The 27,559-nt window shown below is 45.2% G+C and overlaps 1 protein-coding gene across 4 annotated transcripts in view; it reads right to left on the bottom strand.

Moving 5' to 3' along the window:
* Positions 1-27,559, bottom strand: part of SASH1 (SAM and SH3 domain containing 1) — a 338,740-nt gene that overhangs the window by 84,711 nt on the left and 226,470 nt on the right. For all 4 annotated transcript variants that reach the window (XM_055087444.1, XM_024122578.3, XM_028494340.2 and 1 more), the window contains exons 3-4: positions 19,298-19,348; positions 19,121-19,170 (exon numbers count right to left, since the gene is read on the bottom strand). In XM_055087444.1, the coding sequence (XP_054943419.1) occupies positions 19,121-19,170; positions 19,298-19,348 (101 nt within the window). The remainder of the gene's footprint in view (positions 1-19,120; positions 19,171-19,297; positions 19,349-27,559) is intronic.

Raw genomic sequence — 27,559 nt, forward strand, 5'->3', positions numbered from 1 at the left:
GGTGGACTCGCAACCGCTGCGCCACCAGGGAAGCCCCATATTTTCCTTTTTTATGTGAAGTAAAACTGTGGTGTAAAAACTGTACCTTCCTTAGTGGGTTGTTAGGAGAATTACAGGAGACAGTGACTATAAAGGGCTTAGGGCAGTGCCTGGCACTTAGTGAGTTCCCAGTAAACGTGACCTCTTATAACTACTCCCCAGAGCTGCCTCAAACACATGAATATGCTTGGTCTTTGGGCAGGATTGCGCCACCCTCATCCCACGGAGCGCGGCCGCTACTCCGTCCCTATTCTAGACGCCAGCAGTTTCTGAATCACCAAGGTTCCTCCTTCTTATTTTTCGTACATTAACTTGCCTCAAACAATTTGGACGGATGTAGTGATTTCTCTTCCCCTTCTCAATCTCACTTCATACAAGCAATTCATGTTTTTCTCAGAATTAAACAAAAAAAGACAGAAACGAAAACCATCTAACACAACATTGTAAATCAACTATATGCCAATAAAAAATTTTTTTTAATTTCATATTTTCCAAAAAATAAAAAGAAATCACAACAACAATTGAACAAGACGCCAACACACTTTATCCATTTTTTTCAGCATAGTATAATTAATATTTGCTTATATCCTACTGTCTTCCTTAAGCAGTAAGAACTGTACCAATTTAGCTGACTGCGTTCAGCACAGTGTATACTAAATAATTTTTCATTTATGTTGAGTAGATTTCCATATGGATACATATCATGGAAAATAAGTGGGGCCCATCAATCATGTAATATTAACTCTCCAAAAGAAATGGCAGGGTTTCCAGGTTTAAGTGTGGATATTGTCCCAAAGCAAGAATACCAGGGAATTCCCCGGCAATCCAGCGGTTAGGACGCCTCGCTTCCACTGCAGGGGACGCAGATTCGATCCCTGGTTGGGGAACTAAGATCCCACAAGCTGCGCGGTACAGGCCCCGCCCACCCCCAAAGAGAATACCACCCAATCTTTAATTCCAATTTCAAGAGGGTCTCTTACCACACAAATCAAATTCTCACACTTGGAAAGTGCTAAAAGAACATCTGAAAAGTTTGAAATTTCTAGCCATGAGTTTTGGCCTCTTCAAATTTTTCTTATTCTACCCTCTGCTTTATAATATCTTTGGTTTTAAAACTGCCATCAGAATCACTTTAGGTGATTCACTTTAGGTGAGCCTATTCCTTCCATACAAGACGTCTCAAGAGGGGCATCTTATCCAGAAAAATAGAAAGACACAGTCAACCTGGGTGTGCAGCTTGCCTTCTAACAGCAATCATTTTTGTTATCCCTCAATCCTCTGCTAATTATATTAGGAATGTGGAAGTTCTAGGTATTTAAACAAGATCTCTTCTGCTGCAAAACATGCCTTTTTTTTTTTTTTTTTTTTTTTTGCAGTACGCAGGCCTCTCACTGTTGTGGCCTCTCCCGTTGCGGAGCACAGGCTCCGGACGCGCAGGCTCAGCGGCCGTGGCTCACGGGCCCAGCCACTCCGCGGCATGTGGGATCTTCCCGGACCGGGGCACGAACCCGTGTCCCCTGCATCGGCAGGTGGACTCTCAACCACTGCGCCACCAGGGAAGCCCCAAGCATGCCATTTTTTTTTAACACTAACTGCCCTCACACGGTTAGAACGGACAGAGATTCCTCTTCCACTTCTCAATTGCACTTTACGAAAGCAGTCCATGTTTTTCTTAAAATGAAAAAACATACACGAATGATTGAACATGATGTCAACATGGAGATGCACGGGCAGCGCACCGGTATCTAGACGTGAATGACATTATCTCTGATGTTTCTCTGAGGCCACGACCCAGGAACAGTCCAGCACAACGGCTCACAAGGTGGGTTCTGGAGCCCAATTGCCAGTGTTCAAAGACAGCTCTACCATTTACTAACTAGCAACTCTGGACCAGCCACTTAGTCCCACTGAATCCCAGTTTCAGCCTATGCGAGATGGGGACAATATTATTACTGATCCTATGGGTTTTCTAGAGGTTTCAGTGAACTGTGACTTGCATGGTGTTTAGAACATGCCTGCACGGGATAAGCACCACCGCCAAGAAGCCAGTGATCACGACTGCTGGCCTCTGCTCTCACCCAGCTCTCCTTATGGGGTCAAGCCTCTTGTAGTCCTTCTCTAGAATGCACTTAGTTTCTCAACATGGAAGGGGTCGGCTCTCTGGCACCTCGGAGGTGACCAACAAGCTCTCCTGGCCAAGAGCAGGGCTCCACCCCTGTTGAGTCTGCAAATCCTTCACAAAGGTGCATTGAAAGAGATGTGTGTCCTTTCATTCACCAACTGGTAATTTGTGCCGAAAGTTAATGATGCAGGACACTGTCAGAAGCTTGAGTTTCTTGTCTGAAAAGCAGCCAAAAGCCATCTCTCCACAATGGAGGCCCATGGCCTAGTTGTGTCGCTGCCACAACTTCACTCCGGCTAAGACTATACAAAGTGCAGAAGTGCAGAGCTCAGCGTGCCCACAGGTGGGTGCTGGGGGCAGGGAAAGTCCAACCTGGGATCGCAGATGGTCATCCTCCAAGGTTTCCAAAACCTCTCAGTGCGTCTTCTCTTTTCCTTCTGGGCCATATTCTTCATCTGTGGCCTGCTGGATCTAACCTGTCTAAAACCTTGCGGTGGATGACAGCTGTGACGCTCATGGCACTGTGGAAAGTACCGGCATCTACCTCAGCACCGAGAAGTTATAAAATGCCTTCCCAAGTCCTTCAGATTTAGTAACTTATCTTCAGAATATCCACGTGACACAGTGGAGGGTATGTAATATTATCTTTTTATGAAAGTTCATATAAAAAGGCATCAATAACTAATCAGTCTCTTATGAAAACAACCAAGGATGACTTCTTGCTCAGTGTTTCATGCTTGGTACAGATAATGAAGCCCTCTGCAGCTGGAGGAAGGAGATGCACACAGCATGGTCCATACCTTCAGGAGCATACAAGATAATTCGGTAGATTATACTGAAGCACTGAGAGATACGAACGGTTGAGTGAGTGCTCATCACTGGCAAGGCCAGTTGACTTCCATTTCAATATCCATTCTCGTCTTCATTCTTACCGAGAGAACCCTGATTTTGCTTGGGTGGCAGTGTGCCCTGTTAAATTACTCACCCACCCACACTCCCTCGCAGCATGTGGAGGCCAGGTGTCTCGGTTGCCCAAGAAGACATAACTGGAACTTTCCAGCAGGGTGTTTCCGGGAAAGCTAGTGTTCTCACAGTGAGAAGAAATGACTCAGTTTTCACACATCTTTTGCCCTTTGCCCTCTCCCTTGGTCCTGCCTGAAACATGGGCAGAATGCCCCAGCAGTTGTCATTTTATTATAAGGAAGAAAGTCACATACTAAGGATATGGGAGTAGAGGAAATAATTCCTTGGAATACCTACCTCCAGACTCCTTGCTATAGGAAAAATATATGCCCCCGTGTGTCTCCACACTGCAGATTTGGTTGTTAAGAAGTAAAAATGACAAACTTTTATAAAGCATTGGTCTGGGTTTATCAAGCACATTCATATATATCTCATCAGATTTCAGGCTCACAAAGACCCTGAAAAGAACTAGCCCCATTACATAGATGGAGAGACTGAGGACTGGAGTACTCACGGAAGTGACTTGTCCCGAAGTCACGGAGCTGGGGCTTAAACTCAGCTCTTCTGACGTCCAATCCAATGTCCTTCCCACTAAAAACCAGATTCACGATACTGTAAGCCCGAAGCCAAAACAATGTGCATTTACTGGCACTGACAGTGCAATTTAAGTTTGTGACTTGGCCACAGGAGGCTGCAGCCCCAGGTCAAGCTCTGACTTTCGATGTTTCCTCAGCAGGCATACAAATTAAAGCGTTGAAAAAAAAAAAAAAGAGGTCTTGAACTTCTGTTCATTCTTGTTTTGGTGTAAACAGTAAAAACCAATGCCTTCCTTTAACGGCCTCGATGCGAACTTTACTTTTTTTTTTTGGCTGCATTGGGTCTTCATTGCTGCGCGCAGGCTTTTCTCTAATTGTGGCGGGCAGGGGCTACTCTTCGTTGAGGTGAGTGGGCTTCTCATTGCGGTGGCTTCTCTTGCTGCGGAGCGTGGGCTCTAGGTGCGCAGGCTTCAGTAGTTGTGGCACACGGGCTTCAGCAGTTGTGGCTCGCAGGCTCTAGAGCACAGGCTCAGTAGTTGTGGTGCATGGGCTTAGTTGCTCCGCGGCATGTGGGATCTTCCCGGACCAGGGCTCGAACCCGTGTCCCCTGCATTGGCAGGCGGATTCTTAACCACTGTGCCACCAGGGAAGTCCCAAATTTTACATTTTATTTAGGTTTTTATTATCTTCAGAATTACTAAATTACTGTCAAAACCGAAATAAAACAAAACAGGATTTTATCACATTATTTTCACCACAAAAGCTAGTTTTTATAAAATGAGAACAAAAAAACCTGCAAGTAGCTTTGTTTACATTTTTAATGGCTGCTGTTTATTCTGTAAATAGAGCACAATTATTCCTTCCTTCTAGTTATTTCCCCTTTAAAATTTACTGCATATGTGTAATAAATATGTGGTCCAAGAAAGGCTTTTCTGCAAGGAAACGTGGCTGAGATTTGAGGCTGGCTGGAAAAACAGGGAAGCACCTGCCTGCTCCTCCGGAAGGCCGTTTGGTTATCAGCATGCGTGATGCAGGCCCCTGCTCAGGAACGGGTGTGGCAATGGACTGCCACTCTGCCTGGTACAGGGTGCAGATGGGGTAATTTATCCCAGCAGAGGCTGGCACAGTAAGGAAAACCGCCCTTTGGTATTCTTATCAAATTTGCATGGACCAGCAGGGAAAGCCAGGCTGCAAAGAGCTGGCCTCTACCAGCCAGAGCCTCAGGATGGGGAAAGGGAGCGGGGAGACAGGAGGAAAAGAGGCTCCTTTCAATGATCTCTTCAGTCTGTTTCCATGGCGATGGCTCCGGAAGTGGGTCAGAACTTTCTCAGTGGAAACAAACAGTGGCTCCAATTCACCATCACCCAAGCCACGCCGGCCACGCTGGCCGCTGTGCCATCTGGACACAGAGGAACCTGGGGAGGGATGCGGGGTCCAGGGCTGCTGCCAGCCTTTCTTCTGTCAGCTGTTGGGAGGGGAGCAGGGGAGTCAGTGAAGCCGTCTCTGAAGGCCAAAGCTGGAAGAGCTGCAGGCATGCAGGGCCCTTCCTGGCCGCCTGATCACGTGCTGGAGGCACAGGGGCCATCCGCCTTCTAGGACAGGGGCGTGGGAGCCACCTGCCAGCCCTGCGTCTCCTGGCTGGCAGCACAGAGGATCGGGTCCTTTGCACAGCAACCAGTGCCACAGCCTGTCTTTTGGGTTTTTCACTTTTAATTCCTTCAGACACAGCTGATGAAAAACTTTTGGACGTTATAAATACTATGAAAATGGGAACTCAAGCTTTCCTATCTTCTCAGATCTCATTTTTTTAATTGAGGTACAATTGATGTAAAACCTCATTATTCGTTTCAGGTGTATGACACAGCGATATGATATTTGTATATATATTGTGCGATCATCACCACAGGAAGTCTAGCTAACATCCGTCACCATTCAGATTTCGTCTTTAGTTCCCCACACATCTCCTCTGTCACATCCTCGTGGCCTCCACATTCCAAGCCATTAAGGGGCTGCGGACTCCTCCCTGAACTTTGTAACTCCGCCGGCTGGTCTCACTTCGCTCTCAGATTGCGTCACATCCTTCCTCCTTCTGATTCTGTGGCTTTATCTGAAGTGATGCACGAGCACCTGCTAGAGATGGTCCGGACACCAGGCAGCGCTGCCAGGGACACCAAGACGATGACTGACGTCCACCGGCATCATCTGAGTGGCCCCAGGATCCACTGGTGACTGAGGTGTGGAGAAACAGCACAGAGCTTCAATCCGACTGACAAGGTTCATAAAGCCAAGCTGCTGCTTGAGAACCTCCTGGGAAACTTGTTACAGGCTCCAGAGTTCCACATTTGGAGAATCCAATTCATTGGGGCTGGGCGGGGCCCGAGGGTCTGTGTTCAACAAGCTCTCCAGCCGACTCTGCCTTGCGGATGTGCTTGGAACCACTGTTGTAACCCAGATGAAAATGGGAAACGCGGTCCCCATCCTTCCTTCTCCATCCCCTCCTTGTACCTGTCTACTCCACCACCTCCAACATATGGAAAGCAGTACTGCCAGTGAGATTTTCAGAAGAGAATACAGAATACGCTAAGAGAAAACAAGCAGCCGATATGCTTCAAGCGTCATCCTGACTGTAAGGTTTTATTTGGACAAAGCTTTTAGAGAAGGTCGGGGGCGGGGTTGAGCCTTGACTTGGGGAGCTGCGGTGGATCTGCAGTCCATCATCTTAGCTCAGCTGGACTACGTGTCCCAGATCCCCTCCCCCGACAGGGTCAGCGTGGGCCATGTGAGATGTTTCACGTGGGGTGCGCAAAGCAGAAGCGGCGTGGTAGCTGTTTTCTTTCTGGGCTTCAGGGTCAGTGCAGGGCATGAGGCCCTGCTGAGGCCAACACATGTCGTCACGTGGCCCCTGGGTCACTGAGTGGTAGAGCAGCAGCTGGGTGCAGTGCTTGCATTCCCGCCCCGTCTCCTCCTCGGGGTGTCCGATCCTGGGCCTGTGGCTTGTTTCCCTCCCGGGGAAGGACGCCAGCCCCTCCTGCAGGTTCCTGACATTGGAGGCTTGCTGGGCGGTAGTGAAGATGACTGGGTTTCAGCCCATCCTTGTAGGCGGCCACCTGTCCTCTTTCCTCACTTTCCCACATCATTTCTGCCCCAAGTGCCAGTCCTGCGGACTTCAGGCCACATCACTGGACAAAGAGGGAGCAGCCTCCACAGACACATGAGGTCAAAATGCTATAACGACGCGATCCTAACGTCTGCTTCTCCAACAGAACCCTGACTGATAGGGAATTTATGGGGCTCTCGGCCCTGCCCCTCCCTGCAGGGGTGGACTGTCCCTCTGCACTGTGCCCACAGGGTATCATATCACTGTGTCTTGTCTTCTTTGGGGTGTCAGAGGATGGCGACCTTTCCTATCCTGTTCATCTTTCCAGGGCCTAGCGTATTCGTCCCTACAGCCGAAACCTGAAAAGTGTGTATTCAATTAAACTTCACTAGAGGCCTAGCCCAACACTTGTCTTCCCTAAGTGCATCCATCCTTGTGTGGTCCTGGTGGTGGAGTCTATGATAAAGGCCTGGCGCTGGCAGATAAACAGATCTGGATTGGAATTCCACCACTGCCTCAACCAAGGTTTGGACTCGTGATCTTGGTATTTCTAAACCTCGGTTTCCGTAACTGCCAGCTAACATCTACATTATCGTTTTGTTAGGAGGATTTACACACGCAAGTTGTAGGTATGGGTCCTCCCTTATTCCTGCCAGGAAAGCAATGCTATTTATTTACTGATAGCCCCCCTCCTCCCCGGCCCAGTGCTCTGGTCACCTCTCCTGCGGGACAGACAATCATCAGCGGCCAGCTTTGCATGCTAAATACCTCCTTTAGTCGCTCGATGCAGCCCAGGCACGTGGACTCAAGCTGGGCTGGGTCAGCTGGACGCTCCCTCACCAGACGGAGCTCGGGGCCATAGAGTTTTCAGAGGGAAACAGCTGAGGTGGAGAATTCTGGCACAGCTGCTCTTACTTGGAGCCCCTGCGTTCTGGAATGTTGAGCCCCTCAAATATGCCGCGCGATGGAGCGCACACGTGTGCGGCCCACACAAACACATATTTCAGCACGTTGCGACCGCACGGGCTCTGTGAAAGCGGTGGTTGTCTCCCAGCCCTCCCCCACCCTCCTACCTTCGGGGCGTTGAAAGGACAGGAAAGCTCATGGGGGAGAGGCGCATCGTAAGTGACCGTGGCCACTACGAGCTGTGTGTCTGGCACCGTCTCCTGAGACGCAGGATGGAAACCGCAGGTGCACTGCTGTGCAGGGCAGCACCCTACCTTCTGCGGCTGCGGAGAGGACAGCACCTACCTAGGCAGGCACGGCACTGGGTATTTCACACAACCACCCTCGGAAGGAGCTTTTATCCTGCACGTTTTATCGACTAGGAACCCGAGGCTTGGAGAATTTAAATCCCACGGCTAGCAGAGCTTAAATTCAGGCTCAGGTTCTGTCCAACACCAAAACTGACGTGAGCGACAGCGAACGCGGAGAGCCCGCGCAACGCTGGCCGGTGCCCGGCATGCTTCGGAATGGGTCAGAAAATGAGCGATGGCCCAGGCTAGAAGGAACCCGGAGACCCCCTGACTCAGACTCACTGCCGTGTCACTGGGAGCTGAAGCCTGGAGGGGTGACGATCACAGACAGACTTCCTGGAAGCCCAGCCCCTGGACAGTGACCTTGCCCTCATGTCCACGGCCTTGGCAGATGGCTACTGCTCAACCGATTAAAGCAAAGGAATACAGACTACATACGCTGAGGCCTGGCTCTTGGTGCAGCCTATTTATTTTCTGAAACTTAAGTTTGCCGTCTGCCTGTCTCACCTCGCCCCCTCCTCCCTGTGAGCTCCAAGGACCAGACACTGGGGGCCCGAGTCGCCTTTGGTGCTGCTCTGACGGGCCACGAGCGCCCACCTCCCTTTCCTGGGGGGACAGTGGGGACACCCACCCGCCTGAACTGGGCAGAACCGACTTGTGAGCCATGCTGAAGAACGTGCCTCCACAAGGCTGCTGCACTCCTCACACGTGCTCTCTCCGCACGGGAAGAGGGCGCACCCCACAGCCCTGCCACAAACAGGACGCGGAAACGGGATGTGCATTAGTCCCAGCTCCGGGGGACACGGCTTGACCTGGATTTCCAGCAAACTCGCAGGCCTCATCAGCAATTCTCCCTGACTCTGGTCTGTTCCCAGGGAGGGCTGCTAGCCAACCACCGTGCACGTGGGCTTCTAGAGCTCACGTTTGCCAAGGAGAAAGAGAGCCCCGGCCCGTCACGCAGGAGCCCACGCGACCACGGAACTCAGCCCCTGCCTGCCCTCAGGGGGCTTCCACAAACGGATGAAGCCTGAGCCCCTCTCCTCAAGCCCAGGCGCTGGGAACGAGCCCACTGAGGAAGAGGAGGAGGTCCCACTTCGAAAAGAACTTACGAAATTTCTTACGCATTTCAGGATATCTTTTTGCATTGACAAGAATACTCCGAAACCGACTGTGGTGACGGTCGCAAAAACCCTGCGAATATACATTCTAAAACCCACTGACTTGTATACTTTTTAACAGGTGAGTTGTATGGTATGTGAACTATATCTCAATAAATCTGTTACTAAGAATAAAATAAAACAGGTGTACTTTCCCTACAAAATTGCAGGTTTAAAACACTTTAAGGATTTTTAAAATTAATATCTTGTGTGCTTCTCCGTATCATACCTTTATCTGGACATGTCATGTGGTCTCTTACTTCTGATCAACAGAGGAGGAAAAATCTGAGACAACTTGAACAAGACTGCAGGATGGAATCGGGTGCGAAGGGGAGGGGCAGCTCTTAGAAAGAGATCTGGCGATCTGTGGACACTACCATTCTCTCCACTACATGTTTTTTAAAATGCTTTTAACAGGTGTCTTTTTAATGCTAATATTCACAAGCAGAAAGCACTGACTTCATATGACACTGCTATCATTTTAGGGAGACACTGGCATATGCTAGCTAACAGGTGAGACCAAAGTAGGTCTTCTGTAATTCCAGTCCTGGAGATAATCCAGTTTTAATCTTACTTCAAAGTACTGGGGGCATTTCATAAATCTGATGCAAGTATTTAATGGGCACTTGCTCTATGCAAACCACTGTTCTGGATATTAAAGAAAATCCAAAGAGAGGAAGAGAGTGAGTTCATGGCCTCAAGGAGCCCACGATCATGCTGGGTTGGGTGGATTAGAAAAGTGCACAAGGGGCTAGAGCCAGGGGCAAGGGCATGAACTTGGGTCAGACGGAACAGACGATGATAACAGACAAGATTACTGAGCACCTATTAGAGGCTTGATAGCTTACTGAGGTCAGTACTGTAATGGTTATCCTCATTATACGGTTGTGGAATCTGTAGATATAAAGGTAAGTAACTAGCCAAGAGCTGAAGAGCTGGAAGAAAGCACCTGGATATGAACCCAGAGAATCTGCTTTCAGGCCAGGCATCTTAACCCCAAGGCTATAATGGCACTTCGACCAGATTAGGATTTTTGTCTCTTGCTCTGGGACCTTAGGCAAGGTAATTATCCTCAAAAATAGTACGTATCTCAATGAGTTCATGAAAAATTAAATGATCACATACAATCAAAGTGACTAGCACCAGTGCCCAATACACATAAATAACCCAAGAAGCAGTGCTATAATGTTGACAGCAATGACACATGTGACAGTACATTAAGAGACATCAAATCCACACAAAATTGCTACTGGATTCCAAGAGGTGGAAAGAATACAGCCGGCGACGGGACTGAGAAAGCATTCAAGGAGAAGCAGTCCTTAAAAGAGGACTTAAAAGGAGGAAATGTTTCCAAGGCAGGAACTCCAGACAACCCAGGAGGCATGTGGAAACAAGAGCATCCCGTGGGTCTGGAACTGGGTCATGTGACTGGGAAACTGGGAGATGCAGCAGTAAAGATGAGCTGGTGCTCTGTTGGGGGGAGTGGGGGGGAGGAGGCACGGGGGGGCGGGTTTTGATCACGAAGGTGAAAACCTGCAGAGATCCTAAATTATAAGTGTCCCTGAGGGGATCTCAGCATCCTCTCAGTGTGACAGGACCTAATTGCCTCACTGTACTTTAGGGAGTAACTTCCTGAATGCTGTTTTCCAAGTTTCATGAGAAGAGCGTTAAGGGTCTCACGTGGAGTCGTGAAGATGAAAAGGAGGGGAACAAGGGAAAGTTATAGAAGTAGGGAGCAACAAGATTTGGCAGTTAGGTTTTGGAATCGAGGAAGAGGAGAGGGAATAAGATGTAAAGGCTGCGTGAAGTGTGGAAAGTGGTCCCTAGGACAAAAGAGGGGACATATGGACAAAGAACAGGTTGTCACAGTGAGAAGGAAGGATAAAGAAGGGGTGGTATGTTCTACCATAAGAATGTGCAGCTTGGGGTGACTGGAATCGAAATGAGCAGACATCAGGCAAAAGACTGCAAACAGGCAGGTCACCAGATGGGGGGATGGTGCAGAGGGAGAGGCGTAGACTTGACGTGGGTGCCCAAGACAGTAGTTCAAAGCCACGGGTGGGGTAGGTATCTTGGGAGAACTTGCAGGCTGGATGAAAGCTCCAGGGGAAAAACCAGAGTAAGGGGTGGGCAGGGAAGAAGGGAGCTGCCAAGAGTGGGCATAAAGTGAGGGGGGAGAAACCGGAAACCACAAAGTCATGGACACTAAGGGCGGAGAGAGCAGCGTGACCAAGGGAAAATCAGTGCCAAATGCAACAAGCATCTGCGAGGGGGAGGGGCCTCGGACCTTGGAAAGAGCATCTCAGCAGGGAAGGAAAAGAGGAGTCCGGCTTTAGGGGAAAAGTTTAGCAACTAGGAGGGGAGAGAAATGGAATTATGGTTTGGGAGGATGGAGAGATTCTCAAGGGGTGGAGAAGAAGTGGCATGTACCAGTGTGCACTCACCCACCCACTCACGCATGTATCCAACATTACTGAAAGCCTTTTATGTAAAAGATCCTGGCCTTAGCGTGGGACGTGACACACTCACACACACACACACACACACACACACACAGTCACCACACAGGAGCACCCACAAGTGCAGTCCACTGCAACAGCAGCAGGAGAGCTCAGGGGTTACAGAGTCCAGCAGCGGGACGCTTCACCTCCATCTGCAAATCAGGGAAGACTTCTGGGAGAGGTAAGGCCAGAGCTGAGCCTTTAAGGTTGAATGGAAGAATTTCCCTTGCGGTCCAGTGGTTAAGACTCGGCGCTTCCAGTGCAGGGGTCCCACATGCTACACGGCCAAAAATAATAAAAGTAAGAGATCCTGGCCTTAGCGTGGGACGTGACACACTCACTCACACACACACTCACTCACACACACTCACACACACTCACTCACACACACACTCACACACACACACAAACAGTCACCACATAGATCCTGGCCTTAGCGTGGGACGTGACACACTCACACACACACACACACACACACACACACAGTCACCACACAGGAGCACCCACAAGTGCAGTCCACTGCAACAGCAGCAGGAGAACACACACAGAGTCACCACACAGATCCTGGCCTTAGCGTGGGAGGTGACACACACACACACACACACACACACACAGTCACCACACAGATCCTGGCCTTAGCGTGGGAGGTGACACACTCACACACACACACACACACACATACACAGTCACCACACAGGAGCACCCACAAGTGCAGTCCACTGCAACAGCAGCAGGAGAGCTCAGGGGTTACAGAGTCCAGCAGCGGGACGCTTCACCTCCATCTGCAAATCAGGGAAGACTTCTGGGAGAGGTAAGGCCAGAGCTGAGCCTTTAAGGTTGAATGGAAGAATTTCCCTTGCGGTCCAGTGGTTAAGACTCGGCGCTTCCAGTGCAGGGGTCCCACATGCTACACGGCCAAAAATAATAAAAGTAAGGTTGAATAGAGCTTGCGCAGGTAAGGGGGGTGGGGAGGACAGTGAGAGTAGGGGACAGGGCACCCCACCAGAGAAGCAATCAAGAGGCTGAGTGTCCACGGGAGAAGGCATCCAGGCAGGCAGAGGGTGGATGACACAAGCAATCCGGAGAGTAGGTAGCAGGTGACACGGAGCCGGGGGGAGGGACCAAAGGGGACACATGAATGCCCGCCGGGGCTTCTTCCCTGGAGTCTAGAGGAAAGAGGAGGGGAAGACAAGATTTTTGAGGGGGAAAAAAGGAAAGCTGACACCTTCCAAAGAGTCACCAGGACTTCCCTGGCGGTCCAACGGTCGGGACTCCACACTTCCCATGCAGGGAGTGCGGGTTCGATCCCTGGGTGGGGAACTAAGATCCCACATGCCATGTGGCACGGCCAAAGAAAGAGTCACCAGCTTGCCAGATGAAACAGTTCCGAGAGTGAAGGAAAGCCGAATGGAATAAATGCTTGCATAGAATATTTATAAACTCTATCCATTTTATCCGACCACAGAACACAGCTCCCCCCCTTTTATTATATCTTCCTCTTCCATCATGCTACTATATTTTGGGGGCTTTTTCACCACAGGTAATGAAAGAAAGGGAAACTAAATCAGAGAATTTTCAACTCTAGTGAAAGACTTAGTAGAAAAGAGTTTATAGGGCTTCCCTGGTGGCGCAGTGGTTGAGAATCCGCCTGCCAATGCAGGCGACGCGGGTTCGTGCCCCGGTCCGGGAAGATCCCACATGCCGCGGAGCGGCTGGGCCCGTGAGCCACAATTACTGAGCCTGCGCGTCTGGAACCTGTGCTCCGCAACAAGAGAGGCCGCGATAGTGAGAGGCCCGCGCACCGCGATGAAGAGTGGCCCCCACTTGTCACAACTAGAGAAAGCCCTCGCACAGAAACAAAGACCCAACACAGCCAAAAATAAATAAATAAATTTTTTTTAAAAAGAGTTTATAAATATTGGCTAAGGTGAAGTTTTGAGATTTATTTCGGACCTTCCTGCCTCTATAGATAAATGAGAGACCCAGCTTATAAAGAATAAAACTTGTTCCTACTTCCAAGTGGACGTTTTAACTGTTGCTATTTACATAATGCTCATGAACTCAATTCACCTCTCACCTCTCTATCTGCATAAGCAATACAACTACAGGTACTTTGGAATTAGACCTTAGTGGTTAGGAGCATGAACTCTCAAGTGGGAGCCAATCTGGGATCTGTCACGTATTAGCTGTGTCGCCTTGGGCAATTTATCAACCTCTCTGTGCCTCAGTTTCTGCATTTCTCAATGGGAATAAGAGCACCCAGAACAGTACCCTGTGCTCATAGCTGGCGCTCTGGGAACAGATGCTGCATAAAGAAATGAGTAGGGTAAAGTGGAGTGTGTCGTACAAGGTTTCTAGGCAAGCTTGGTAAGGGAAGTGGCTTCGGCTTTTTGCCCTTTTACCTTCTTCCCTTTACCCTGCTTCTTCCCTCCTGGAAGATGCAGCAGCATTTTAAAACCGGAGGGAGGGAGGAAAAGGGAAAGGGTAAGGGAAAGGGACAGGGACAGGGACAGGGAAAGGGAAAGGGACAGGGACAGGGAAAGGGACAGGGACAGGGAAAGGGAAAGGGACAGGGAAAGGGAAAGGGAAAGGGACAGGGACAGGGACAGGGAAAGGGACAGGGACAGGGAAAGGGAAAGGGAAAGGGACAGGGAAAGGGACAGGGACAGGGACAGGGAAAGGGACAGGGACAAGGACAGGGAAAGGGACAGGGACAAGGACAGGGAAAGGGACAGGGACAGGGACAGGGAAAGGGACAGGGACAGGGAAAGGGACAGGGACAAGGACAGGGAAAGGGACAGGGACAAGGACAGGGAAAGGGACAGGGACAGGGACAGGGAAAGGGAAAGGGAAAGGACAGTCTGAGTTCCTGAAGGCTTGCTTGAGCCAGTGCCAGCCCCGGACCTACCCATGAACAAGAATGTATCTAGTGAACCTTGTATTAGTTTACATCACTATTTGTCAGGTTTTCTGTTACCTGTAATTAAACTTTGTTGACTGAAGAAAAACACATAACATAAAAGTTGCAAGTTAAGTTTTATTTGGAGATCTTACTGAAGACTATAGCCCAGGGGACAGCCTCTCAGAGAGCTCTGAGGAACAGATCCTAAGAGACAAGGGAGGAACCAGGATATATAGGACTTTTTTTTTTTTTTTTTTTGGCTGAGAAAAAATCACATAGTTGAACATCAAAAGATTACTACTAATCACCAGAAAAACCAGACATTTCAAGTTAATTATTTTAGTGGCTTTCTATGTATGAGAAGATGCAAGAATCTGGGCTCACTGAAATTATTCCTTAGGTATGCATCTTAACTAATAGGGCCAGGATCCAAAGCACAGAATGTCTCCTGGTTCTTCTCCATACAGAATTCCCTGGGGTGGGAGGCACTGCAGTGGCTGAGGGCTCCATCCTTACAGAACTGGGATGGAGGCAACACATTCCCTGCCCACACCCACTCCGAATAGGTACAGTTACAAAGATGTTTTCCAACAAAAACGGCTTGCTCTCAGTTATTCTTGAGAATAACTGGTGAGTAACAAAAATTTTAACTAACATTCACCTTTTCAACCAGTCAACACAAATCCAAGATTGGTGTAATAAAGTGGATAGTCTCATCAATAGGCAATGCAAACAGATATAAATAGAAGAGGTTCAAATTAAAGCTCCTTTGGCCTCCTTTATTATATTTTCAGTGAAAGCATATGGAGGGCCCATGGACTGTAAGAAAATAAGGATCAATGGGGACTCTGTCACACTGGGAAAGGGGGGTGGGAGGGGGGCGGCTGGCAGGTCCATTCCCTCCCTCCCTCCCTCCCTCCCTCTCTCTCTCCATCCATCCCTCCGGTCCATCCCTGCTTTCACCATGCAGGTCCTGCGCATCTAGACGCCAGATGGGCCAAGCCAAATAGAGCCCAAGCGGCCCCCCACTTGTCAGGCTACCCAGGTGCTGTCAGGTCAGGTATATTGGAATTCTCACTGCTGGTCTCCCCCCAACAAAACCCACCTCCTGGGTGTTTTCTTGCCAGAGTTATATTCCTAAAACTTAAGACTTTAAACCTTGTGAAATGCGGAGAGGTGATGTATTTTTTAGAAAACAGACATTTGCATCATAATTAATGCCTGATACTTTTCTTACAACAGGTTTAACTGGGGGAGAAGGGCGGGCAGGGGTGCTGAGGTCCCTGAGACAACTGTGAGGAGAGGGGACAGTGGATCTGGAAGGGCCGTCAACCTCTCAGCTCCCCCGTTACCTGTTGCCATTATCTATGCCTCCGCTTCTAAGGTGGTGCTGCTGTTGGATTTGTCCACTTTTGTTTATTGAGTTCTCCTGCCTTTTGAATAAAAAGTAGAAGAAACCATCTGCCAATACAACAACACTGCTGACTCAGAAGGATATTTTGGTTGGAAGATACTCTGCAGACACTCACCAGACACAACCAACTGGTTTGTCAGGTCGTCCTCCAGGGCTTGCAAAGTTACCAGCAAGGATTTTCACTTGAAGAATAGCAGCGTTTTGCATGTCAAAGTACTTGCATTTTCAAGTAGAAAAATACAAATAATTCAATATAAATACTACATCAAACCTACTCAGATTTTAATCTGACCTTGAGCGTCCAGGGTGATACCTCATGTTTAAAAAGACAAAAAAAAAACACCAAACTTTGGAAGATTTAAATCCAAAATAATCATCAATTTCAGAATAAGTATCACCATTTTGCAGCCATCACAGTAAAAACTGATTCAGGCAAGAATCATTAAAAGAATCTAAAGCCATCAGGTAAAAATTTAATGAGGAACAAGACATTTACATAGTCTCAGATTATCTTCCCACAGAATATTTATTAATTACAAGAGAAAATTGTAACTTAGAAGAAACCTGACAGACATCACTCTAACCAAAAGATCAGAATTAATATCACCAACGATGGGACAAACTGACATCATGATGTAATGCACTGTGGAGGCCACAGCATCAGAAATGCATTACCTGAATCTTAAAAAAAAAAACAAGAAACAAAAAAAAACTCAGATCAAGAAACATTTCACAAGACACCTAGCCTACACTCTCAAAAAATATCACAAAGAAAAGCCAAGAAAGCCTTTCAGATTAAATGTGCAAGAGACATGACATGTAAATGCCATGAGTAATTTTTTTTAAGTGCTGGATTGAAAAAAAAATGCTATAAGAATTATTATTGCAACAACTAGAGAAACTTGAATATTAACAGTATATTAGGAAAATCACTATTAATTTTTTTAATTTGGTAATTATATTGTGGCTCTCTATAAGATTGCCCTTGTCTTAGGAGATACATGCTAAAGTATTTAGCAGTGAGGGTCATGAGGTGTGCAACTTCGTGAAGTAACAGTAAAAATTAATGATATTACATAAGTGTGTGTATGCGTGTGGAAGAGAGAGACCAAGCATGCAGACTGGTGAGTCTAAGTAAAAGTTATATGGGAGTTCATCACACAATTCTTGTAACCTTTCTGTAAGTTAAAAAACTTTTCAAAAGTTTTTTTTTTTAATTAAAAAAAAAAGTGTCATTGTTTTCAAAAACCATTTAAAGGGAAGTGGAGGATGAAATGGATTGAAATTTTCAAATTCTTTAGAAACAAATTTAAATAAACTATTTAATTTAACAGAAGCAGAGTGGTAGTGTTACAGATGGGAGGGTGGGGATTGTCAGCAGCAGTGTGTGCGTGTGTGTGTGTGTGCGCGTGTGTGTGTGTGTGTGTGTGTGTGTGTGTGTGTGTGTGTCTCTCTCAAAATTGTTAACCTCAGGAGGCTGTCAGTCTTTCTCTGGGCCACAAGCGTCATGCCACATTTTACTAAGTGGAGGATATAAACACAGAAAGAATGACTACCCACAGTTGTGGGGAAGGAGAAATACCCAGCCTAAATAAGATTAGCACAGATTTGGTGACTTGGTGAGTCACTTCCTCTTAGGAAGAAAGGCAAACATTTCTTGTCCACTGTAAGATTCAGAGAGTCTGAGAGATCACCTGAGTTCTCAGCCTGAATCATGCCATTCAGGTAGCAAACCAGGTCAGAAAAGCCACAGCCCCTTCACTCAGTGTTTCTGCCCACACTTGGTTCAACACCACCATCGTACCTCCAATTTCAAAATCAATGTCACCTCAGCTCTCTTGGCGATTTCAGCCTCCACACTACTAAGTTCCTGGGAGAAGACATGGAAGTAAGACAAAGGAAATTCCTATTTACTGCACATTTACCTTCCAACCTTTTTTTTTTTCCTGCGGTAGGCTCACGGGCCCAGCCGCTCCGCGGCATGTGGGATCCTCCCAGACCGGGGCACGAACCCGCGTCCCCTGCATCGGCAGGCGGACTCTCAACCACTGCGCCACCAGGGAAGCCCTAGCTTCCAACCTTGAGTGGGCAATGGCCTTGGTTTTCTTTTGCTCATCACCCCTAACATTCCTCAGGCCTGATCCAAAGCTGCTTAGTGAGGACTGAAGCTTTGGCACACTGCAGCCTTCCCTCCTGGAAGCCGCGTCTGTGCCAGCAGCACACACACGTGGATGCATTAGGCAGAGCTGTGCTGTAAAGCACACACACGCTCGCCTAACGTGTGCTTTTCATTCCAGAAATACTTGATGCCTAAACCACTTCTATGCCTCTCTTGGCCTGAAACAGTATGAGTGGCTCTGTGCCAGAGGAAGTGTCTGTTTAAAGATGTGGACTTTCTCAAAAGTTCTTTACCTCAGAAAATCATAAATAGAACATTCTACCATAATTATGATAGAATAAAGTATTCAAGGGAAAGGTTATAGGGAAAAAAATTGCTTTGCTTTGTTTTTAAGTGGCCTAAAAGAAATACTGGAAATATAAGATGTAACATAGAATTATCTTCCATGAGAGTAAAAATTACAGGGTCCAAGTTAGGACAAGGAGGCAAACGTACTACCTTTAACAGGAAAGGGTAGTGAGCCTTTGTCATCTCTGTCACAAGCATTTATCCTTGTTTTAAGGTCACCCACCAAAGCAAGGTGCATAGAGGGTACTGTAATCACTGTTTTATTCTGGAATGTATTCTATTTTTGTACTTTGCTTCCTTATGACTTTCCTCCTATATCAAAAACCAGTGTAAAAGAAGAAAACCATTTTGGTTGACTTAGCTGTCTTTCCTTTCCTCCAGGCTCACTTTCAGATATTTAAGCTCACTTACCATAAGGAGTGTAAAATCAATTAACACTTTGCAGAATCCTCTGCATCACCAATTGAATTACGAAACACACTCATCCATCTACACACACACACACACACACACACACACACACACACACACACACACATCATGTAAGGAAAATGACATCAAGCTCTGTAGTACATACACAATACGATCACCCATTTCACGTCCCTCAGGATGGACCTAAAAGACACCTTAGAAATTCTGCTCCTGGACCGAAGGAAGAAAACTTACTTTCTTTCCACTTCTGGTGTTGACACGGTGCTACAGAAGCCCAGTGACTCCTAGGAGAGAAGATTCACAGTGTCAGCGCAGGCAGAACAGCAGGCTTCATCTGATTTGTACATAATACCACTTAAAAAAAAAAAAAAGACGGAAGCAAAAATAGATGATTAAAGTCACTGTGCTTACTTCGATCTGGGACCGCAGCTGAAGTGACGTTGGGCTGGCTTCGGGTTTCTCCTAAAACAGAACAGATGCTGGTTTAATGAGACTTCCAAACGTGGCATACACCAGAGACAAATAGTTGTGTAAGAAGAGATGGGGGGATTTGGAAAATGCTAGGGTACGGTGGGAAGAGATGGAGGAGATAAACAGATTTTCTGGAAAAACTATTTTTAAAATGAGAGCCATATCCTTTTAAAATTGAACTGTTTTCCAAACTTCATCACTTGACACTGTTGATAATCTTACTGCAGAAGAAAAAAGCACAATCTAACTGAAGGGTACTAAGAGTTAATGGTGAAATGATGCTCTGGATGTGATTAGACCGTCATGAGGACACAGAATTTACTATGATCCATTTGTGCCATAAAGTCATAAAGAAGAGGCAGAGGACTCAAACAATTTTAGAGATAAAGTCATAGAGTATAACACGCATTTTATGGTTTAAAAAAAAAACTGTATCCCCTTCGAAAGAAAAAAAAGAGATAAACCTGTTACCTGTGATAAAAAAATAATATATTGAAATAAGCTTTGACAACAAAACAGGATAATTACACTATTAGAAGTGTTAGAATATGCTATAAGAAAATGACAGTTATACTAGTAAATAGAGCACAGAGCACCGCACTGATAATTTTTCATAAGTAGAGAAAATTTTTAAATCTAAATAGGGGCTAAAGCGGAGGTTCGCATCAAAGTGTGATCCAAGTCCAGGGTGGTCCCCGGCTGATCAGCAAGTCATAAGCAGGATGATGGGCAGTTTTAGAGGAAGAAGTAGTATCACTAATGTTGTACAAGTTTGAACTATCAGATTAATTATGAGTTTTCCAATAATCCTATTGGGTTCTTAATGACTGCTATCTTCTTCACGACTGTATGTACACTATATGAAGACTGTTTTGTTGGTCTCAGCTAACATTCAGGAAATGGGGGCAGATCATCCAAATTACGAATTCTCACTTGCATCTAATTGTTCATTTTTTTTCAGGTTGCCTATTTCATCATTAGCACAACTGCAAATCAAGACCAATATTTAAAAACTTAGCAATGAAACAGTAACGTAAGTGTAACTCGGAGTGAAAGTATAAATGTAAACAAGGTAACAGGAATCCGGTACAAATACAGAAGATAAAATGAATGTGTTGGGGTGATTAAATCTGAGAACAGGATGATGTGGACAAGTAGACCACAGGAGCAGTGTTTAATGGACTGGCAACCCACTCACCTCCAGTCCCAGGACCTTATTTGTTATGAAAAAATATCAGAGTGGTGTGAAGCCCCAATGAACTTCTCTCTGGTTAACATCCTCCTGGTTTTTATTGTCACCTTTGTTTATAATGATCAAATTTATATTCTGCCGCAAAACAATGTATGGAAATGTTTGAGTTACATTCCAAATCCAGTTGGTATGATGTCAGACTCAAGTGCAGTCAACAAAGGCGATATGTATTTCAGACGTTCTTGGTGCTTAGAAACCAATTACGATGCCCTGATACCCAACCTCTTAGCGTTATCACATAGAGAAATTTACAAACTTAAACAGCAGGAGGTAAGCAAAGGTATAACTTGCAATTTTTTCATCTTAAGTCTTCCTATTCAGGAGTCGGTATGGAAGCCTCGGCATTTTGACACAACTCTATTAGTTCCTCTGAAATGGTCCCTCTAACACCCAACTCCATAACCATCAACACAAAGTAACTGATTCGACTCTCTTCCCCTCCTCTGTTCTTAACTTTCTTCATACTCTAAGTCTCTACATTACTCGGTAACGTAGACCATGACAGAAAATTACCTGCTTTTATTGTACATTTTTATCTGCACTTTTCTAATAAATTTTATTTATTGAGTGCATCACTTGTTACTCCACACCATAAACACAATGTTTACGGTATATTATGCAAAATGTACCCGTTTCTGCATACAAAGCTGATGCTTGTTAACAATCATATTAAACGTTTGATGATCTGGAACTAATATTCTAAACAATTCATTTTCACATGTTAGTTTGTCACTTATAATAGACATTTGACTGTGCTGTAGCTACTTAGGAAATTGGTTGGGTGTGTAGTTTGATATATAATGTATTAAAATTCACCCCATTAAAATAATGGACCCAGTTATTGTTTCCATGCAGAACATCTGTTTTATCAGGAACAGGATATGTTTAACAGGAGATCTTGCACAGTGATGTTTCTAGTGGGTTTTTTTTTCCCCAGAACATGCCACAAAATAATGTTGTTCAGAGCAAACATTATTAATTTCATCTCTCAAGGAGAGACGACCATCATTGTTAAAAGGCATTTCTTAGAGCAAACGTATCCTAAAGTAAAAATATTACAAAATTGAGGAGCAGCTGGTAAAATTATCCACTAAGTTAAGGAGCCATATGATGTTTGGTGAGAAAACAGAATGGACTATGGGCAAAATTCCATCATTATGACATTGATGGATGTCACATGATATTAATGACAAACATACAAAAGACTATCATTCTATCATGTTCTTGTGAATGTGATGAAACCCATGTGGACCTACCATCTAGCCTAAGAAATGGAACATTACAAATAAGAGTTAAAGCTAGCAGGTGTTCTGATGTATACTTGGATAAAACACCTTATGTACAACGCATGAAACAAATCTTGAAAATGTGTCATACACACTTAAGGAAAAAGTGCTGGACAACTTTTTATTCTGTTTATCTCTAAAAAAAAATTAGATTTTTTTTCACAGCACAGTGTGAAATGAAAAAGTGTGATAGAGTCAGGCAGAAGGAGGACCTGTCGTGTGTGCAGCAATAAAGGGTATTGCTTACGTAATTCAGAAGGACAGAATCAGGTCAGAACGGGCAGAGAATCTGCAGCAACATGGATCGATCTAGAGATTATCATACTAAGTGAAGTAAGTCAGATAGAGAAAGTCAAACATCCTATGATATCACTTATATGTGAAATCTAAAAAAAAACAATACAAATGGACCTATTTACAAAACAGAAACAGACTCACACAAAGCAAACTTATGGCTATGAAAGGGGGTAGGGGAAGAGGAATAAATTAGGAGTTTGGGATTGACAGATACACACTACTATATATAAAATGGATAAAGAAAGTCCTACTGTATAGTACAGGGAACTATATTCAATATCCTGTGATAAACCATAACGGAAAAGATTCTGAAAAAGAATATATATACATATATATACATGCAAATAACTGAATCACTTTGCCGTACACCCAAAATGAACACACTGTAAATCAACTATACTTCAATTTTAAAAAATTAAAAGAAATATTGGGGGGGGGGGAAGAATGGGCAGAGAAAGGCTTCTGGTGGAGGGGGAGGTGGAGTAAGAAGAATTAAAGAGATACACCTGATTGCCCAGCCACTAACTACTTTACTCTGGGAATAATGGATGGTCTACAATACAATTCCTGATTTGGAAGTCATCACGTTGATGGAAATAATAAAAATTGTGAATACCATCAAAATCACTGAGTATGTATGTGTCTTTTGGGCATGTTACGAAAAGTGATGATCCCTGAGAAATAAGATTCTTCTCTCTCTCATTAACATATTCTGACTGTTCCAGTTGCTACTGCTGTGTAACAAATCATCCCAAACTTAGTTACATAAACCAACAAGAATTTTATTTTGCTCACAGATTCTGCAGGTAAGAATTCAGGAAGGGCACGGAAGAAAAGGCTTATTATCTCTGCTCTATGATGTCTTCCTCAGCTGGGAAGATTCAAAGGGGGCGGGGGATGACTTGATGGTTGGAGCCATAATCATCAGAAAGCTCACTTACTCACATGTCTGAAGGCTGATGCTGGCTAACAGCTGGGACTGAAGCAGGAGGTATCAGCTGAACACCTATACATGGGTGCTTCCAGAGAGAGAATACCAAGAGAACCAGGCAGAGGTGTATTACCTTTTTTAAAAAAAAAGTTACAATTTATTTTTTTTAATTTTTATTTTATATTGGAGTATAGTTGATTAACAATGTTGTGTTCGTTTCAGGTGTACAGCAAAGTGATTCCATTATCCATATACACATATACAAATACACTATCTACAATGGAATCACTTTGCTGTATACCTGAAACGAACACAACATTGTTAATCAACTATACTCCAATATAAAATAAAAATTAAAATAAAATATATAACCAAAAGGGCCTATGTATAGCACAGGGAACGCTCCTCAATATTTTGTAATAACCTAAATGGGAAAAGAATTTGAAAAAGAATAGATATATGTATATGTATTACCTATTATAAGATAGCCTCATACAGTGTCACTTCTGCTGGACTCACAAGCCCTTCCGGAGGCAAGAGTCTGAGCCCCATCTCTCATTTGGAGGAGGGTCAAAGTCACATGGTAAGAAGAGCACTGGGATGGGAGGTATCATTAAGGCTGTTTGGAAAATACAGTCCACCATACTGACTGCCAAGGAGATGGGAGTTCAGGTAAGTTTTTGAAACCAGGAATGAGGTGAGACTATTTATTCCTGACAATGTCCTGAAACATTCTTTTGTGATTTTTATAGAGTTTACTCAAGCAGCATATCATGGCAATATATTTCATCCTGAACTTACCACATAAAACAAAAAAGAAGCAGACACAGATACACAGAACAAACTAGTGGCTACCAATGGAGAGAGGGAAGGGAGGAGGGACAATAGAGGGGTAGGAGGGAAAAAGAGTTATTAATGGTATTGTATGACATCATGTGTGTGAGAAACTTTTGAAAATTGTAAAGCACTACTGAATTTTTTTTAAAGTTGAAGTATCACAGTGTTTTAGGCTACAGTTATTATTTGTCTCTTATTTCAAACTTATTATAGAAAATCACAAATATACAAAAGGAAGGAGAACAGTATATATAACAACCTCCCAAATGCTTATTACCTAGCATCAACAATTATCTACTCATCAGGATCAACTCTGTTTCATCTATATCTTCACCCATAATTCAGCTCCACCCTTTTACTTTGAAGAAAATCCCACACACTGTATTGTGAAATATCACAATTTTTTTTTTTGCAGGATCTTAGTTCCCCGACCAGGGATCAAACCCGGGCCCCCTGCAGTGAAAGCATGGAGTCCTAACCACTGGACTGCCAGGGAATTCCCTCACAATTTTCAATGTTAAGGTTTAGCTATCAGGGTTTCTTACATCCTAACTGTGGCTCAGTCTTGAGCAAATGGATCAATTATCAAGAATTCGACTCTTTCCTAGCACTGGAAAACTTCCTTTGGTCACTGCAAAAAAAAAAAAAAAAAAAAAAAAAAAATCACTTTCAACAAATTTAGATATTCCATCTAAATGTTGCAAAGAACATGAAGAAACACACTCCAACTTGAACACAACCACAGAGTTCATTAGAGAAGGACTCACTACTGTTTCCCAGGTATAAATCTATCATCCTAATACTTTTTGAGTATGATATGCTCATTGATTTTGCTCTTGACAGAGTATATTCTAAGCAATATTTTATGAGAAATAACTCCAAACGTTGGTCCATGTTCAATATGGGCATCCTTGGTCACTGCAAAAAAAAAAAAAAAAAAAAAAAAAAAAAATCACTTTCAACAAATTTAGATATTCCATCTAAATGTTGCAAAGAACATGAAGAAACACACTCCAACTTGAACACAACCACAGAGTTCATTAGAGAAGGACTCACTACTGTTTCCCAGGTATAAATCTATCATCCTAATACTTTTTGAGTATGATATGCTCATTGATTTTGCTCTTGACAGAGTATATTCTAAGCAATATTTTATGAGAAATAACTCCAAACGTTGGTCCATGTTCAATATGGGCATCCAGAGAGCCACACAACACTGGAAGCTGAGCCTGAACCTGTAATTGTAGGTTAGGGTATCATAACTTAGTTAAAGTTTAAAAAATTTAAAAAGAAAGTGGATGTATGGAACTTGACCTATGAATTAAACTGCTTATCATTAAGTAACATGTGTATGCCTTAGTTAAGAATGACAAATATCATTAACATTACAAATTCTTAGTGAGTCTGTAAATTACAAACGCTTAAGGAAACCTCCCTAACTGAATGAAGGATTAACAGAGAAAGCCAAAGCAAAATATAAATATTGCCCAACATGGGTGCATGTAAGTATGTGCATAGGAAAAGGTCTGAGAAGATCTACACTTCTATTCTCTTTGCTGCTTTTTACAAGCATGTAATCGTGCATTACTTTTATTACTTCTTTTTCTAACAATGGGAAATCAGCTTTAAAATACAATCTCCGGGCTTCCCTGGTGGCGCAGTGGTTGAGAGTCCGCCTGCCGATGCAGGGGACACGGGATCGTTCCCCGGTCCGGGAGGATCCCACATGCCGCGGAGCGGCTGGGCCCGTGAGCCATGGCCGCTGAGACTGCGCGTCCGGAGCCTGTGCTCCGCAACGCGAGAGGCCACAACAGTGAGAGGCCCGCGTACCGCAAACAAACAAACAAACAAACAAAAATCCACTCAGGGCAAAGTAGGACCAGGAAAGCAAGTATCCTGCCCTCATCCTCGCCCCAACTTTGTTTGCACGTTCTTGTGGAAATCCACACCTCTCCCTTCCTTAACGCTGGCAGTGCTGGAAGCCAAATGAACTTCACAGCTGGAAAAGCAGAAGGATAAACCCCTCTCCTATTCCAAAGCGGGGAGGAAGAACATCAGGCGCCCACCAGCTCTGCTTAGCATCAAGTTCTCCTCCTCCACCCTGGGTACAGGAAGAAGGACGCGAAAAAAGTGAAAGGACTGAGTGCTCACAGCTTTCAGCTACAAGTGAAACGCCACATGCTCTTATTAATGTGTTCAGTTAATGGAGGGAACCAAGCTCTGAACTGCTGGGCAAAGTTGCTGCTGGTGGTCGATTTTAAGACGCATGTGGCATCTCTCACTTGACAAGAAGACTGAAGTGGTGGTACCTCCCGTTGGCCGAGTCTCCTCCCCTCTTGTCTGACTCCTCCATTCCAGCCCATCAGTGTGGCAAGTGTTCATTTTCCCAGGATTTAAACCTCAGTGTTTTCTTAGGCGTTTTCTCACTCTCCACCACGTTAGCTACTAGGAGCTGCTGCTTCTCCCTTCACATGGCTTCTTGCATCCAGCCAACCCATTCCATTCCCACAGACACCAGCTTCTTTGCAGTCCTCCCCTCACAGACCTGGACCGCGCTGCACAGCAGAGTGGGAGGTGATGACGTCAAGCCAGGAGAATTGAGTTCCAGTCCGGCTCCCGCTTTAGACCTCCGTTTTATTTTATTTGGTTTTTCCAATGGCAATGAAAGAGAAATGGACCATTTGATTATCTTTAAGTTCCTTTTGGACTCTAAAACCCCAGGATGGAGCAGTGTCATGCCCATTCAAGCACTACTGTCCATTAAATCTTCTTGAAATCCTAATGCTATGTCCTTGCTATTTAAAGTGCTTCATGTACCATGAGTATTAGAATCGCCTGGAAGCTTGTTAGAAAGGCAGCTTTGGGCCCCACCCCAGACCTCCAGAATCAAAATCTGCATTTTACCAAGATCCCCGGGTGACCCATTTGCTCACGTCACTTTGAGAAGCACACTGCTTTGTACTCTGTGTCATTTCTCTGTTCCAAAATTTTCCCAGAATGTGGAAACACAATACCAACAGGATAAAGTCCACATTTCTGAAGGAGAGGCCGTTTGACCAACAGGCCGGATCATAAACCGGGCGCTGGGTCCAATGTCTTAGAGACCGGGCGCTGGGTCCAATGTCCCCTGAGTGTGTGCTGTCCTAGTAGCTTCACTTCTGCTTCCTTTCCACCCAAACCCTAGTCATCCTTCAGATCCAGCTACAAACCCACCTCCCATTAAACCTTCGCTGCCCACTGTGCCTTAAATGCCGTTCCTGAGGGTCTCCCTACGTGTAGCTACTCTTCTGCTCACTTATTTGCATTGTATTCCCTCAACTAGACAGTAAATGCCTTTTTTTAAATAAATTGTATTTATTTATGTATATATGTATGTATGTATGTATTGGCTGCGTGGGGTCTTCCTTGCTGCGCGCGGGCTTTCTCTAGTTGCGGCGAGCGGGGGCTACTCTTCGTTGTGGTGCGCAGGCTTCTCATTGCAGTGGCTTCTCCTGTTGCGGAGCACACGCTCCAGGCGCGCAGGCTTCAGTGGTTATGGCGCGTGGGCTCAGTAGTTGTGGCTCGTGGGCTCCAGAGCACAGGCTCAGTAGTTGTGGCTC

This window comes from Physeter macrocephalus, chromosome 10 (genome assembly GCF_002837175.3).
Source record: "Physeter macrocephalus isolate SW-GA chromosome 10, ASM283717v5, whole genome shotgun sequence".
Classification (NCBI taxonomy): Eukaryota; Metazoa; Chordata; class Mammalia; order Artiodactyla; family Physeteridae; genus Physeter; species Physeter macrocephalus.